Genomic DNA, 18,472 nt, shown 5'->3' on the forward strand with positions numbered 1-18,472 from the left:
TTGTTTTTCTTGTGAAATTCCCAATAAGTTTGATGTGTCACATGACCCTCTTCCTATTGAAAAAACAAAAGTTGGATTCCAAATAGCCAACTTCAAAATGGCCGCTGTTGAGGAAGGGTTGAGACGTATGCATATATATCCATGCATGCCTGCAAACACGTGCGGGCATGTATGGTATATATATGCATACATTAACCACCGCATCATGGGGTGATGTGCGCAGATGTGCCCAGCATCTGCGCACGTCTGCCCATGGTGATCCCCAGGGGCTCATGGTGGCCCCTGTGGGAAATATGTGGTCCCTGGAAGCTGTGCCCCCTTATAATCCCCCTTATATTAGTATATATGTGCCCCCTTATATGTGTCCCCTTACCGTGTATATATTGGCCCTGTATGGCAAGTGGGGACATATGCATGTCCCCTGTATGTGATGCCCCAGATATATGCGAGGGTGTGTGTATATATAGATATGTGTGTATGTATTTGCACACGTGTCTATGTATATACACTTATGTCAGCATGACAGTATGTATGTGGGCTTATTGCTGCCCATTCATACCCCCGGTTCAATTCCAACTGTTATCAACAGAGTTGTTTAGAGAAAAACTTGTGCTGATAGCCTGTAGGATAACAGCTGATTAGCATCTAGTCCCCTTTTGTTCAGGCCCAAAGCACAGACTCTTTGGCACCATTTGTGAGGGGACCTTCTAACTAGAGACATCAAAAACCACACTATGATGTCACATGCCTGAGGAAGGAGGAGGGGGCTGTTTTGGGGCTATAATAACCCAAACCGAACAGAGGTGTGGGGCCCTCTTTGCAACCAGACTAGATCCAGAGACACATGAGGACTGCTGCCAGAAGGAAGAGAGGCCCATTTGGCCCTGGAGATGGCTGAGTATACGCTGGCATGGCATTGTACCTCCCTTGCAGTGCCAACCATATTCACCCCCCTTATTTCCCTACCACTATCCTAACCCTTTGTATCCCAGACCCCATGCTGCCCCTTGTAACCCCTGATATCTCTTATCCATTAACCCCTGCTGCGCCAGTCCCCTGTTAACCGCCTTCTCCTACTCTGCACACCTTCTCCTACTCTGCCCTGCTGTGTCCCTGGACCCTTGCTGTATACAAACTGTATAACCCTCTTGTAACCCCGTAGGGACAGTATAGAGCTAGGCGGGTGGGTTGTTATACTTGTATGTGTGTATTGTATAGTTAGTTTGTGGGTGGAATTTGGGAACGTGTAGTGTAGTTGTAGTTATTGTATATGTGTAGTGCTGTGTATTGTTAGTGTATTGCGTGCGTAGTGTATTGTAATAAATACTGTGTTACTTGTACCCTTTGTGTAGTGTGTACTTGTTAGCGGTAGTAAGTAAGGCGCATGCAGCTAGTATAGTGATTTAGTATAAGGCATAGCGAAGATATTGTGAAATTGTTATATAAAGGCATAAATAGGCGGAGTCTTCACTAGACGGTTCCTCCTATTTAGGAATATTAATTATCGATATTCGCATAATATTGGTCATTAATATTCCCCCTTTACAGCCGCCATGGTCACCACCCATCTTGAAAAGTTTCCCCCCTCACATATACTAATGTGCCACAAACAGGAAGTTAATATCACCAACCATTCCTATTTCATTAAGGTGTATCCATATAAATGGCCCACCCTGTACTTTGCCTCTATACTGCTACTGCTAGTCCTAACTACCAGAGCGAATCCCCACAGAAGAGAAAGTCCCCCTATATGCTGGCAACATGCTTCTCTATGTAGGCGATTTGGAGCGTTTTATAAGCCCCATTATCGATTTTGGGAAACAGGGTTAACAATTAATGCTCATGGATTATGTAAAGATTAATATTGACCCCTTAATTACTAAATTTATTGATAAAGTTAATACTTGGTGTAAAATTCCCCTATCGGTTGTTGGCAGATGCAATTTGATCGAAATGATATTAATGCCCCAATTACTCTATGTGTTACATAACTCCCCCATTTGCATCCCACAGCGAATATTTTATAAAATTCAGGGCATTTTCCACTCCTTATTATGGAAAAAGCAACAACCTAGAATCCGTATGGAGACTCTCCAGAGAGGCAAGGAGGAGGGAGTTCTTGCACTACCAAATCCATGGCTATATTTCATAGCCTCACAGCTGCTACATGTTAAGGGCTGGGGGCAACACACAGATTCGGAACCATTTATTACGAAACAGAAGGTACCCATTACAGGGAAATTACAAACTGGCTGTGGAGGCTATCCTACAATCTCCCTGATATCCAAAGTCTGGTCTTAAGTTTAAAGAGCTGATTGGCTTAGAGGGATATTATAATGCTACTCCCCTGTGGCATAATCCACAACTACCAGAATTTTTCAGGCTAGAAGGCTTTTCTCCTTGGGAGGATAAGGGCATCTTCTTTCTCCACCAGATTCAAACAGAGGGGGATATTAAACCTTTTGCACAACTTCAGTCAGAATTTGGTCTCCCGAATACTATATACTATCAATTCCTGCAACTGAGACATGCGTTTCAAACGCAATCCAGGGATAGTCCAGAAATCTCAGTTTCTTCTCCTATCTTGCAACATACATTGTGTGGTGGCAGCACTAAAGAGCTCATATCAATGATCTACAGCTACATTTTAGATAAATCTGTTTAATAATGTTTTCTACTTGCGCATTATATTCTCTGAACAGTGAACAGGTTGAGTCGCATCTCTGCAGGATTGTTGTTGTTGTTGTTGGGGGAAGGATTTTACTGCTTATGAAACATTGTGGTAATTTACCGTTTTTACATATACCACTGTGAAAATGGACATACTATGTGCTATGTTTATATCCTATTCATTGCACCAGAATGTGTTTTATTGTATGAAAGAGTTTTATTTTAATAAAAATTATACCTGACTAATAAAAAATTAGACGGGCCAGCTCGCCACCTTCCCTAGATCTGTAATGAGCGGTGAAAAGTTGTAGATTCGGCTGCAAATCTGCGATTATTTCACAGTTTTTCCCAATTGTATGAAAATCATGGCAAATGTAAAACAATCTAAGAACATTCTAGTTGCGCCCCTGACATCAGCATCCATGTAGTAAACATACCGATTGGTTAGTTGTGTGGGTACAAGCCGCTCAGCACAGCCCAGAAATTCATTCTGATACACAAAATTCACATCCATGATGGACACAAGCACTTTGTCCAGACTGTCCTTGAAATAGACCCGGCTCTGCTTCAGCCACTCAAAGTCCTTTGCTGATCGGATGCGCATTTTTACCTAATATAATGAGACAGCAGTGCACAGTGTAACCTCATACATCTGTATGGCTTAGGAATAAGTCAGTGATGTAAGAACAAGTCCCTACACCAGACCTTACATTTAATGCACTCACCATCATTTTTATAGCGTAACTGCTTAGAAAGAATAGCGCACGTGCAGAACAAGCATATCAGGCATCCTGACACTTTTTGCAAAACCTCAGACAATTCTGATTTTGTCAGCTTGGTGTTGGTGCCATTCAGTAGACATACCATTACTTCTTACAGCGGTTAGAACATCACAGTATGACCTCCTACACACGAATGTATCTGTTTTTGTTGTCTGCAAATTGCGGATCTGTGGAATATGAATACCAGCCATGTGTGTTCCAAATTTTTGGGATCGGTATATTTGCCCTCTGTTAGAAATGCCTATTCTTGTCTGCAATACGGACAAGAATAGGACATGTTCTGTTTTTTTTTTTTATTGCTGTCCACATCTTTTGCGGCCCCATTGAAATTAATGGGTTCACATCCCATCTGCAAAAACTGCGGATTGGAAGCAGACCAAAACTACAGTAGTGTGCATGAGACTTCATGATGTAATGGTATGACCATATGCCAGATAGAGACAGAGGGTATCTAATATTTGAAAAACATGTCAGAAGTTATTATCCATGGGGTCTGAGTCCTGAGACCCCCAGCCATCTCTATAATGAAGAGACAGAAGGGCTCAGAAGTGCTGAGGGCTGTATCATAGGCTTTCCACAGGAATGTATGGATCGATATAAAGAGTACGAGCCCGTACGCCACTCTACTCTTTGCTGCTCTCTACATCAGCCAACCGAAGCCAATCATAGCTGAAGCGGCAAAGCGCTCCGCCTCTGTACCTTCATTTCAGAAATCGCTAGGGATTCCAGTAGCCAAATCCCCACCACTAAAAATGTCAAAGATATTGCTAAGAACACTTTTAAACATTAGTTATCTTTTATAACACATTTCCCTTTGTGATATTCTTAAATTAATCAGAATTTGACGATAGCTCCCTTTATAAGTCCCCTAATAGATTAATGGTGCACAGTGAAATAAGGGACATGTTCCCATCCTCGTCACAGCACTTAAGAGCAATAGTCATCTTCATTTCTCGCTGTCACAGGGTCAGAAGTGCTGGACTAATTTATTAATAGGCACCACTACCACTTGTAGTAAATATGAGTGTTGCCCTACATCTCCACAAGAGAACCCTGGATGCGTCACCCACCAGTCATTGCATGCATCGCTATATACAGGTCACTCATTAGTGAAAAAAATACAAAGTCCAGAGCTCTCCTGTATGAGTAATAAGGGGAAGTATCCCTTTAAGGGTGGATTAAAATGCAGTGTAATTTTATGCTATGGACAAATTGGTCACAAAATATGCATGTCATGGATTTGCAGCAGATTTCACTATTTGCATTACCTCTTTAATGTAAAGGGCAACATGCACTACAAGTCCACTGCAAATTTTGCATGTAAGACTGGATTTTGCACTGGATTTCCGCTGTGATTCTACATTAGAAACCTTTCTCAGCAGATATCAGGCTTCCTTAATACAACACATGCCACTATATGGTCCACTTGATACGTTACCAGGCCATCAAACACATCTCTCTGGTGCATATGAATCGTGATTAGAGATTCAAACTTGATCCTTTCGTATTTTTTAAGGATTCGCACTGTCTGGCTCATTAATGTATTTAAGATTTCCAGGAACTTCTGGTTGGTTCTTTGCATGACTTTTCGATCTTCCTTTATGGTGCACAAAGCTTCTTCAGAGTCATGTGTCCATAATATCTGAAGGCCCAACAGAGTGACCTGTAAAAATGTGCAGAATACTAAAAATGGAGAAATACAAAAACTAAAAATTTGTGAAAGAGAGAGAGCTGCACATTATAACTGCCCACTCTCCCTACTGCACATACAGGTGAAACTCGAAAAATTAGAATATCGTGCAAAGTTCATTTATTTCAGTAATGCAACTTAAAAGGTGAAACTAACACATGAGACTCATTACAGGCAAAGCGAGATATTCCAAGCCTTTGTTATAATTTGGATGATTATGGCTACAGCTTATGAAACCCCAAAGTCACAATCTCAGGTCCCCTTTGCTCAGGGGGTATGGATTGATTAGCGGACTAGAGTCTGACACTTTGAGCCGAGAATATTGAACCTTTTCACAATATTCTAATTTTAAGCTGCATCAATGCAATTCCTTTTAATTTGCATTACTGAAATAAATGGACTTTTGCACGATATTCAAATTTTTCGAGTTTCACCTGTATAACTGCGACGCTATTCTCTGATATATCCCCCTCTTTATTCAATTCCTTCATATTCGTCTGATAAATTAGTAGTTTAAGGGCTGTTTCACACAAGCGGATGCCGTGCGTGGCATCCGCTCCGTGAAAGAGTGCCAAGACCCGATGCAGACTGCAGAGGCAACTGTGATTTCGTAGTAAAGAGATCACAGAGAGGCACGGAGCATTAACAATCATGTTACTGCTCCGTGCCTCTGCAGTCTGCATCGGGTCTTGGCACTCTTTCACGGAGCGGATGCCACGCACGGCATCCGCTCGTGTGAAACAACCCTAATAGGTCACATAAGGATGGACTATTATAAAGCTTTAAATTAACTCAGCGCCTCTTCTACTAGGTTTAAGCCATAGAATTAAGATGTATGATGACAAATTAGATGATTTGGGCAAGATTGACCATTTAAAATGTACGGGGCAATCCCAACTAAGGTTCGGACAATGGGAATATAAGCAAGCGTGCGTGCAGAGATGGGGAGTGAATCTATCTCATGTGTATGGTTGGCCATAGTCTCCTGAGAATACCATTTAAATAAGGCGAGACGAGCACAAACACATTGCACTGCTTATCTCCCAAGCAAACTTTCTGCCCGATGATTGCCAACAAGTATTCGTATGAACATTCGTTAGGGATCATCTTGCAGGGCGATACTGCCACCGATTGCTCAATGAACAATCAAATGCTCGCTCATCGGGCAATGCAGATCTGTTAGTATGCTGAAAGATCAGGATTTTCCAGAGGCAGATTGTGCTGACTAATTAAGATCTGCTGCCAGCAAACCACTGTACAGCATGGGGCATAACGACTGCTCCTCCCCATGCTGCAGAGGAGATCGCCGCATGTAATAGCAGCGGCTTCCTCTGCTAGTGAGCAGGCGATTGCCGGGAAGGAACTCTTCCATTCCAACAATAGGGGTGTCTAATATAACCTTAAAAAGTAACTAAACTTTTATACTAAATTTTAATGTGTTGTCCGTAACCCCCTAAATTTTTTTTCTAATATACTTTATTTATTAGTTTTCTATTTTACCATACTATTTCACCCCTGAAGTGCACCATTCACTGGTGCGCTAAAACTCAGTTCTCCCTACACCGCTGAGCTGTCAGTGATGTACGGAGTACTCATTTTATAAATGGGGCTGCAGCAGCGCAGGGAGTATGGGCAGGAGCGCTCATTGCTGCTCCTGCCCATGCTCCCTGGACTATTACTACTACCCATGTACTATGCCAGGATTAGTTGAGCCGAGCAGGCTCCAGCCTGTGCCTGCTCCGCTCAGCACCTCCAGATCAGACCCTGCATATTCAAGACACAGATCCCTTGATAAAGGTCGACACCGACTGAAACGTTGAGGTTGTACTGCTTAACTAAAAAATATTGCTTACAAATTGCTCTGGATGGAACAATAAATTGATGTACAAACTACTATGAATTAAAAATGATTAATTGATGAAACGTATTTGGTGTGCCGTGGATTTCTCAAGTGGAGCAGCTAAGAGAACTGACATGCATGAGAGCACTCCGCTCAGCTAATCCTGGCATAGTACATGGGTACATACCCATGTGCTATTCCAGTAGTTAGCAGCTCATTGCTGCTCCTGCCCGTATTCCCTGCGCTTTTGCGGCCCCATTCATAAAATGAGTACTCCGTACACCGCTGACAGCTCAGCGGTGTAGGGAGAACTGAGTTTTAGCGTGCTAGTAAATGGTGCGCTTTAGGGGTGAAAAAGTATGGTAAAAATTGTAAAAAAAATAATAATAAATAAAGTATATTAGAAAAAGATTTTTTAGAGGGTTACGGACAACATATTAAAAGTGAGTATAAAAGTTTAGTTACTCTTTAAGGACTGACCTATATAGAACCTAGCTAACAGGAAATATTGTAAGAATTGAGAAAATATAATGTCTGTGGGCACGGTCTACTGATGAAATGAACATATAAGGTAAATGGAGACCTACAGCGCCGGATTAGGATTGTATTTTGTGACCATAACAAAAGAAATCATAGTCAAAATAGACAGGCGACCCAAGACTTCAGTTTCCAATGCCCGATCTTTGGTAGCGGTACATATACTGTATTCATATCTGATGCTTATCTTACATACCTGTGCTGGAAAGTTGCTAAGAAAGCTGAGAAGCTGAAATCCATCATCAGTGATCTCCTGGTACACTGATCTTATCACTTCATGTAATGAACTCTGCTGCATGCAAAGCAGCTCTCCCAACCACTCCTCTACTGGACCCAGGGCCTTAACTGGACGGTCCAACTGGAAAATAATTTCCCTATTATCTTATACTCCTTAGATAAAAACATATCTACAACTACTACAATAATAATAATCTTTATTTATATATAGAGCCAACATACTCCGCAGCGCTTTACAATTCAGGGGTTCACATGCAAACAGAGTCATAAATAACATAGCAACAGACAAGTCAATAATTAGAACCAGAGGAATGAGGGCCCTGATCACAAGAGCTTACAATAATATTACACACTGTTATCACTCTGTACATACATTACTTATCCTGTACTGATCCTGAGTTACATCCTGTATTATACTCCAGAGCTGCACTCACTATTCTGCTGGTGCAGTCACTGTGTACATACATTACTTATCCTGTACTGATCCCGAGTTACATCCTGTATTATACTCCAGAGCTGCACTCACTATTCTGCTGGTGCAGTCACTGTGTACATACATTACTTATCCTGTACTGATCCTGAGTTACATCCTGTATTATACTCCAGAGCTGCACTCACTATTCTGCTGGTGCAGTCACTGTGTACATACATTACTTATCCTGTACTGATCCTGAGTTACATCCTGTATTATACTCCAGAGCTGCACTCACTATTCTGCTGGTGCAGTCACTGTGTACATACATTACTTATCCTGTACTGATCCTCGGTTACATCCTGTATTATACTCCAGGGCTGCACTCACTATTCTGCTGGTGCAGTCACTGTGTACATACATTACATTACTTATCCTGTACTGATCCTGAGTTACATCCTGTATTATGATCCAGAGCTGCACTCACTATTCTGCTGGTGCAGTCACTGTGTACATACATTACATTACTTATCCTGTACTGATCCTGAGTTACATCCTGTATTATACTCCAGAGCTGCACTCACTATTCTGCTGGTGGAGTCACTGTGTACATACATTACTTATCCTGTACTGATCCTGAGTTACATCCTGTATTATACTCCAGAGCTGCACTCACTATTCTGCTGGTGGAGTCACTGTGTACATACATTACTTATCCTGTACTGATCCTGATTTACATCCTGTATTATACTCCAGAGCTGCACTCACTATTCTGCTGGTGCAGTCACTGTATACATACATTACTTATCCTGTACTGATCCGGAGTTACATCCTGTATTATACCCCAGAGCTGCACTCACTATTCTGCTGGTGCAGTCACTGTGTACATACATTACTTATCCTGTACTGATCCTGAGTTACATCCTGTATTATACTCCAGAGCTGCACTCACTATTCTGCTGGAGCAGTCACTGTGCACATACATTACTTATCCTGTACTGATCCTGAGTTACATCCTGTATTATACTCCAGAGCTGCACTCACTATTCTGCTGGTGGAGTCACTGTGTACATACATTACTTATCCTGTACTGATCCTGAGTTACATCTTGTATTATACTCCAGAGCTGCACTCACTATTCTGCTGGTGGAGTTAGTGTGTACATGCATTACTTATCCTGTACTGATCCTGAGTTACATCCTGTATTATACTCCAGAGCTGAACTCACTATTCTGCTGGTGGAGTCAGTGTGTACATACATTACTTATCCTGTACTGATCCTGAGTTACATCCTGTATTATACTCCAGAGCTGCACTCACTATTCTGCTGGTGGAGTCAGTGTGTACATGCATTACTTATCCTGTACTGATCCTGAGTTACATCCTGTATTATACTCCAGAGCTGCACTCACTATTCTGCTGGTGGAGTCAGTGTGTACATATTTTACTTATCCTGTACTGATCCTGAGTTACATCCTGTATTATACTCCAGAGCTGCACTCACTATTCTGCTGGTGCAGTCACTGTGTACATACATTACTTATCCTGTACTGATCCTGAGTTACATCCTGTATTATACTCCAGAGCTGCACTCACTATTCTGCTGGTGGAGTCAGTGTGTACATGCATTACTTATCCTGTACTGATCCTGAGTTACATCCTGTATTATACTCCAGAGCTGCACTCACTATTCTGCTGGTGCAGTCACTGTGTACATACATTACTTATCCTGTACTGATCCTGAGTTACATCCTGTATTATACTCCAGAGCTGCACTCACTATTCTGCTGGTGCAGTCACTGTGTACATACATTACTTATCCTGTACTGATCCTGAGTTACATCCTGTATTATACTCCAGAGCTGCACTCACTATTTTGCTGGTGGAGTCACTGTGTACATACATTACTTATCCTGTACTGATCCTGAGTTACATCCTGTATTATACTCCAGAGCTGCACTCACTATTTTGCTGGTGGAGTCACGGTAAATGTACATTATTTATTCTACGCTGAACCAGAACTGTTAGATGCTTTCTTTCTACAAGCTTGCTGACTGTTTCCAACAACTGGAAGAATTGTGAGTGTAGCTCTGACTTTAAGGTAAATTATTTGTATATAAAGTGTGGCCCACAAAAAAGTAGCCGCCTCCAGCGATGGTATAACAAGATGAACGAGCAAGTGGGTTGTTTATTTTAATTACCAACAAGTCAGAAAAGATGCTGACAGTGTTCCCCGTCCAGTTCTCTGCATCTTTAAGTCGGATTCTGTTGGCTGATACTTGCAGCTCTTCAGCAGTGATTATGCGGATGATGTTTGTGATGTTCTCCTTGAGTTCCTCCAGGGGTTGTAGATTGTTAGCGGACACTTTCTGCTTTAAATCTCCCCACAGATAAAAATCTTGAGAAGTCTGGGGAAGGTGGTGGCCATAACCCCTTCTCACAGTTTGCTCCTCTGTAAACAGTTCATGAACCGTCCAGTGAGCTCCGTGAGGTGCAGCATGTTTCCCCATTTTGTTGGAAAAAGGACATTTTTCCTTCTGCAGAATCACTGCTGACTGCGAGCAGTATCAGCCGACATAATCCGACCTGCCCAGAGAGGCAGAGACCTGAATGGGGACTTTCAGCATCTTTGGTGATTTGTGGGAAATAAAAAAAAATAAAAAAACACTTTCTTGTTCAACTTGGCTCACTATGGCTGGAGGCGGCTACTTTATCGTGGGTCACTCTGTATGTACTGTAAAATACTGTTCACACGTGGACAGATCTGCTAAATCCAATTTAACATGTTTTTACCTTAATAACTTCTCCTTCTCTTGACACTACAGTTAAAATCTGGTCGTAGTCTGTAGCACAGAATTCTACCTCGTTAATATTGTCAGAAAGCGCAGCTAGATGAGGCTGAAATAAATTCATAAATTCATATCACTATAAATCTCTGGTATGTATAAATATACAGTATATAAAGATATAAAAACACAGTGTCAGCCTCTCCATACAGAGTCACACTCCCCTCAGTCAGGGATCACTCATCTGGGCTGCTGTGCAATCCAACATGCAAGAGAAATCAGTTATTTATCCCAGATCATTTAGAAGTTTTTTTTATATGTACTATTTTTAACTAATTTTGGTGATGCTTTTTATTTACTGTCGATTTGTTACATTCGTAATTCTGAGCCCTGTCCGTTAGGGAAGCCTATGGGGAAAATGCTAGAAAATCTGCAATATCCAGGGAATGCTGCATTAAAAAAAAGAAAATCTGCTAACCCAAAAAATTTCACCAAACTCCACAAACCAAAAAGACTGTACATACTGTTTTACATTGAAAGTCACATCTAGCAAAAAAATAAAAAAAATAAAAATGCTGTTAAATTGAAAGTCACATCTAAAATGCTTGTAAAACTGCCATGACACATGATCCAATTTTGTGTGTAGCCACCTGTAGTGTCATTGAGCTTTTTTTTTTTTAACTAAGTTTAGTTTATATTAGATCATATATACTGCCACATATATGTATCAGATATACTACCCTGGGCCTCGTGTCAGGATTTCCTCACACCCATTAGATGTGCTTCTAGCGAGTCTGAGGCTGTGTACACAAACCTGTATATGAAGCATTACACTGCGTCAAACCCTCACTTTACATTTATTGGAAAAAGTCCCAGATGCCTCTCTGACATGAGGGGTGGCGCATTCTTGAATTCTGTAGTTTGAACTTTGTGGTTCTTTGTTTTGTGATCTGAATGGGATCCGGACACCACATTCACTGATCTGAAAATGACTCCAGCAGGGAAATGTTTTTGAAAAAATGCTCTGAAGGTTCCCAGGCTTGTCCTGGTTAACTACCTGTAAAGCCATGTGCTCGGCTTGGCTCAACAGGCAGTGTCCAAGTGTACGGGACAAGTGTTCAGAAGATTGCATGTTCCAGTCCCCTAAGGGGACTAAAGGTCACTGAGGAGAAAGTAAAAAATAAAAAATGTATCCTCTACACAAACATAGAAGAGGACTCTTCACGGTAAGAGCAGTGAGTCTATGGACTCTTTACGGTAAGAGCAGTGAGACTATGGAGCTCTCTGCCTGAGGAGGTGGTGATGGTGAGTTCACTAAAAGAGTTCAGGAGGGGCCTGGATGTATTTCTGGAGTGTAATAATATTACAGGTTATAGCTACTAGAGAGGGGTCGCTGATCCGGGGAGTCATTCTGATGCCTGATTGGAGTTGGAAAGGGATTTCTTTTTTCCCCTAAAATGAGGAAATTTGGCTTCTATAGCACAGTTTTTTTTTGCCTTTCTCTAGACCAACTTGCAGGAAAACAGGCTGAACTGGATGGACAGAGGGCTTTTTTCAGCCATACAAACTACAGTTGCAAGAAAAAGTATGTGAACCCTTTGGAATGAGAAGGATTTCTGCACAAATTGGTCATAAAATGTGATCTGATCTTCATCTAAGTCACAGCAATAGACAATCACAGTCTGCTTAACTAATAACACACAAAGAGTTAAATGTGACCATGTTTTTATTGAACACACCATGTAAACATTCACAGTGCAGGTGGAAAAAGTATGTGAACCCTTGGATTTAATAACTGGTTGAACCTCCTTTGGCAGCAATAACTTCAGCCAAACATTCCCTGTAGTTGGAGATCAGACGTGCACAACGGTCAGGAGTAATTCTTGACCATTCCTCTTTACAGAACTGTTTCAGTTCAGCAATATTCTTGGGATGTCTGGTGTGAATCGCTTTCTTGAGGTCCTGCCTCAGCATCTCCATCGGGTTGAGGTCAGGACTCTGACTGGGCCACTCCAGAAGGCGGATTTTCTTCTGTTTAAGCCATTCTGTTGTTGATTTACTTCTATGCTTTGGGTCGTTGTCCTGTTGCAACACCCATCTTCTGTTGAGCTTCAGCTGGTGGACAGATGGCCTTAAGTTCTCCTGCAAAATGTCTTGATAAACTTGGGAATTCATTTTTCCTTCGATGATAGCAATCCGTCCAGGCCCTGACGCAGCAAAGCAGCCCCAAACCATGATGCCCCCACCACCATACCTCACAGTTGGGATGAGGTTTTGATGTTTATGTGCTGTGCTTCTTTTTCTCCACACATAGTGTTGTGTGTTTCTTCCAAACAACTCCACTTTGGTTTCATCTGTCCACAGAATATTTTGCCAGTACTGCTGTGGAACATCCAGGTGCTCTTGTGCAAACTGTAAACGTGCAGCAATGTTTTTTTGGACAGCAGTGGCTTCCTCTGTGGTGTCCTCCCATGAAATCCATTCTTGTTTAGTGTTTTACGTATCGTACATTCGCTAACAGGGATGTCAGCATATGCCAGAGACTTTTGTAAGTCTTTAGCTGACACTCTAGGATTCTTCTTCACCTCATTGAGCAGTCTGCGCTGTGCTCTTGCAGTCATCTTTACAGGACGGCCACTCCTAGGGAGAGTAGCAGCAGTGCGGAACTGTCTCCATTTATAGACAATTTGTCTTACTGTGGACTGATGAACAGCAAGGCTTTTAGAGATACTTTTATAACCCTTTCCAGCTTTATAAGTCAACAATTCTTAATCGTAGGTCTTCTGAGAGCTCTTTTGTGCGAGGCATCATTCACATCAGGCAATGCTTCTTGTGAAAAGCAAACCCAGAACTGGTGTGTGTTTCTTATAGGGCAGGGCAGCTGTAACCAACACCTCCGAACTCATCTCATTGATTGGACTCCAGTTGGCTGACACCTCACTCCAATTAGCTCTTGGAGATGTCATTAGTCTAGGGGTTCACATACTTCTTCCACCTGCACTGTGAATGTTTACATGGTGTGTTCAATAAAAACATGGTAACATTTAATTCTTTGTGTGTTATTAGTTTAGGCTGACTGTGATTGTCTATTGTTGTGACTTAGATGAAGATCAGATCACATTTTATGACCAATTTGTGCAGAAATCCATATCATTCTGAAGGGTTCACATACTTTTTCTTGCAACTGTATGTTACTATGTTTAAAGGGGTTGACCACTTTCCGGCTTCCCGTGACCAATGTGTAGCCAAAATGACTTTGCGGCACTATCTGATATAGCCTTTGTTGATATTCTGTGCGGTTTGCTATATTTCATAAGCCACATCCCCTTGTTAGGTAAATCTTCTGTGCTGTCCAGATAGAGGTCCTGTCCATTAGATGGCTGCCGATGGTGAGTCATGTGACCAGGCAAAACTTTTTCATTTAAACACACTGCATCTGCATTAAATTCTCAACCGTGCAAGTGCAGATGCAGTGTAGTTGAATGGAGGAGACATCACATGAAGATAATTTGCCTGGTCACATGATTCTCCAGCAGCAGCCATTTTATGAACACAATCTCTGTGCAAACAGCACAAAATACTTAGCAAATAAGGGGTAATACTTTATGATACATAGAACATGGTGCTGAATTTATATTACTAAGTGCCATGTAATCATCTTACAAACACATTGGTCAACAGTAACCAGAAAGTGACTAACCCCTTTAAATTACCCCCTTTCCCAAATTTACATAAAAATAAAAAAATAAACTAACAGGCATCCCTGTTCTCAAAATGCCTTAAGTATTGAAATATAAAAAATATTTTTCCTATGCAGTGAACGCTGTAACAATGTAATTTTTTGTTCACTTTGTTCCTCCACAAGTGACCAAAAAGCTATATGTAATCCAAAAATAGTACGAATAAAAACGAGTTTGTCCTGCAAAAATCAAACCCCCACAGCACTCTGTAGATGGAAATATAAAAGTTATGTCTGTCAGAAAATGGCAACGCAAAGAAAATGTAGATTTTTTCAAAGGTTTTTATTTTATTTAAAGGTTTTTATTATTAGTAAAACAAAAAAAACACTATACAAATTTGGTATTGCTGAATTGTACTGACGAGCAAAAAAAATTTTGATTCGATTTCGATACCATAAAAAAGTATTGCGATACTCGATACCATTCGATACGCCGCGAAGAAAAAAAAAAAAAACCTGTGTGCATTCCGCATTTATGGAAAGTCCGGCCCATGATCGAAAATTCCGATCCTATCTTTTTTTATTTTTTTATTTTTTTATTTATTGTTTTTCTGTTATGGCGTTCATCACATAGGAGATTTTTTTTATATTTTGATAGTTCACACTTTTTTAGGCGTGGCGATATGTAATATGTTTATTTATATATTTTATATGTAAAATTGAGAAAGGGGGTGATTTAAACATAATGTTTTGGTGTTTGTTTTTTTTAAACTTTTTTTTTTTTTACTTTTTATGTAATATCTATTTCCCCCTTAGGGGCTAGAACCTGGGATCTTTTCATCCCTTGTCCTATTCCCCCTAATGGAGCTCTATTAGGGTAAATAGGACCTCACACTGTCCCTGCTGCCCTGTACATAGTACACACAGCAGCAGGGAGCTCACCATGGCAGCCAGGGCTTCAGTAGCATCCTGGCTGCCATGGTAACTTAACGAAACCCCAGGATTACACTGCTGGGGCTCCAATCAGAAGCTGCCACCAATGAGGTGGAGGGTAGAGGCGACCCTGTGGCCACTGTCACCAATGATTATAATACTGGGGGGGTTGGGGGGGCACACTGCGCCACCAATGTTTTTAGTACTGAGGGAAGTGGAAGGGGGGGGTGCCACCAATGAAGATCAGCAACATTTTAATACAAATACAGGAGGCGGATGCCAGCTGCAGAATCACATAGCCGGCACCCGACCTCTAAACGAATCGATCGAATACTCAAATTACTAACCAGAACCTCTAAATACCATGACATCAATAACAAATTATAACTAGAGAGTGTGTGTGTGGGGTGTGTGTACATATATGTGTATATGTATATTTGTACATGTGTGTGTATGTGTATATATATGTATGTAGTTGAAAACAAAACACAAAAAAGATATATGTATCCCCCTATCGTCAATGTGCACTAGCTGTGCACACGCGCACAGACACCTCCTCCATCAAAAGACCGTCTTTACTTTTGCCACATATTCCCGTATGTATTTCTTTAAGCATCGTATATACTAAAACATTTAACCTTACAGTGCACCATTTGCAATATAACCTTTTTTCTTTTTTTATTGAGCTCCACACGACTAAATGCTCATGTTTTATCCTTTTATATGTATATATATATGTGTTCTTTCAGATTTAAGAACATGGTCATGTTTTTAGAGAGACTTACGCACAGTCCGACTAATATTCATCTTATTCCATTTTATCTTTATTTTATTTTTTCTGCCTATGTATTTTATCACCATTCTTATTTTTTGTTTCATTTTCTACACATACAGTTTAGTTTTTATTTGTCCACAATTCTTGCACAATTTCTGTATAATCCATGCGAAACACTCCCGGTTCAAGGACAGTGATGAACATAGATCTATATGCAATTTCTTTATATGCAATTTCTTTTTGTGTAATTTTTAATTTGCTGTATTCTCTGAAGCAGTTCATTTGTGCAAAATCACACCCCCTCCCCCCCACTTCCCTGCCCTCCGTGCCCTTATATACAGAAACACAGCTGAAATCCAACCAAACACCATGTACTGTTACCACTACATATGCCCCCTATCACCATTTCAGATAACCCACCCACACCATTTCAGAAATTGTACTAATTTGTATCCGATTTGTATATGTTACGATGTTTTCCACCGTGGAACGCATACCGAGACTCATTACCAAGCCGCTCTAAGCGCTCTAAGCGCTCCAAGCTGGAGCACAATCTTAAATTACGTCACTTCCCTTCCAGCGCCAGACACCTCACCGTCCAGGTTCCGGTGCGTTCCACGCTGGAATGCAAACCGGAACTCACTCAAAACCCAAGCCGGCCAACATGCGCTCCACTCTGGACCGCATACCGGAAGTGACGTCACTTCCTCTCCGCACTGGTGATGCCCTTCCAACAGGTTTTTTGGCGCTCTTTTTCTGTATAAATGCTTGCAAACAAATGTGATTTATTCATGCTCCTGATGAAGGGGATCCTTGGTGACCCCGAAACGCGTTGAGCCTACCCTTACCCATACCCTATGCTAATAAAGAGGAAATTTACCAGTAGTTCCAGCTGTGACTGCCGTTTTTTTCCAGACGATCTATTAGGCGACCCAGGCGCAGGAGGAAGCAGAGTGGGTGTTATGTGCTTTATCCCACCCTGCCCCTCCTGGGTGAAGTGAGTTTTTACTTAAAAATTTTAAAAGAAAATTTATATTTGGAAATTTTCTTTGTTCTCACGGGGGCTATTTTAATGTACTATTTTAATGTACCATTATCACTATTAATCCTAAAAGTAACTCTCCTTGGTTATACAAACATTGTGATTTTAAAACAGTGAATGGTACTACCCCTTGTTTTACCATTCAACTACCCCTTGTTTTACCATTCAACTACAAGCAGCTGACTACCTCTGAGGGATTTGGCGCCGTATACAGGTTTTTTTCTTTTCCTTTGTGTTTTCCTTCCTGTACCATGTCCACTTTAGATTAACTCTATCTGGACATTATAGCTGTGGCAGCCTACCACCTCCCTAACAACCGAATCTATTAAAATATATTAATAAATATATAAAAAAATAATAATAAACAATAAAAAATAAAAATACACCCGAAAATATATCCTGGACCCTAGATATATCATATCACTACCTAACGGTCCTTTCTCCTTGGCGCCCTGCCTGGATATCCCAGACTCTCTACATACAAAGGAGTCTGTGACTAATCCCCTCTTCTTTTTTCCCTGTATCTCTGTTTTATATTTGTTCGGCCGATGGGGGACCAACGGCCGACCAGAGGGGCAGAGGCTGACATAGGACGGACCTACTTCGAAAGGGATTTGCCGGACATATTCGAAAGACTACAAAGAGAAATCAAAAGAATGCCCACCGAAAAAGACGTCCCAATGCCGGAGAACATCCAGTCCTGCACATGGCGAAATATCCTCAACCTACTACGAACTTTAAAGCGTTTGAAGGACAAAGTAAGACTCTTAAAACAACATTGTTGGGGATCGCCAAGGATTTTTTAAGGAACGAGATTGACTGGTTCTTTCTCGTTATCTATCTCCATCTAAAAATTATACCAAGAGGCCTGAGACTCTCCCTTAAACCCACCTTTGAGAGGGATCCTCTCTTTATCAAACATGGTTAGAAGTCAGCGATGTTTGTTCTCTAAATTACATCAATTTATTAATAAATAAGAGAAGATCGATATGCAAAGACTTAGGGGCACATCTCAAAAACCTCCTAGACACAAACCCTGACACATCACCAGGCTTTACCACCAACACATTAAGAATTTTTGAATACAAT

General features: G+C 41.1%; 1 protein-coding gene across 1 annotated transcript in view; it reads right to left on the bottom strand.

Moving 5' to 3' along the window:
* The window catches only part of DNAH8 (dynein axonemal heavy chain 8), a 478,630-nt gene that overhangs the window by 197,428 nt on the left and 262,730 nt on the right, over positions 1–18,472 (bottom strand). The window contains exons 40-43 of the mRNA XM_044291082.1: positions 10,962–11,066; positions 7,716–7,877; positions 4,891–5,115; positions 3,108–3,280 (exon numbers count right to left, since the gene is read on the bottom strand). Coding sequence (XP_044147017.1) covers positions 3,108–3,280; positions 4,891–5,115; positions 7,716–7,877; positions 10,962–11,066 — 665 coding nt within the window. The remainder of the gene's footprint in view (positions 1–3,107; positions 3,281–4,890; positions 5,116–7,715; positions 7,878–10,961; positions 11,067–18,472) is intronic.

Source organism: Bufo gargarizans, chromosome 4 (genome assembly GCF_014858855.1).
Source record: "Bufo gargarizans isolate SCDJY-AF-19 chromosome 4, ASM1485885v1, whole genome shotgun sequence".
In the NCBI taxonomy this organism is placed as follows: Eukaryota; Metazoa; Chordata; class Amphibia; order Anura; family Bufonidae; genus Bufo; species Bufo gargarizans.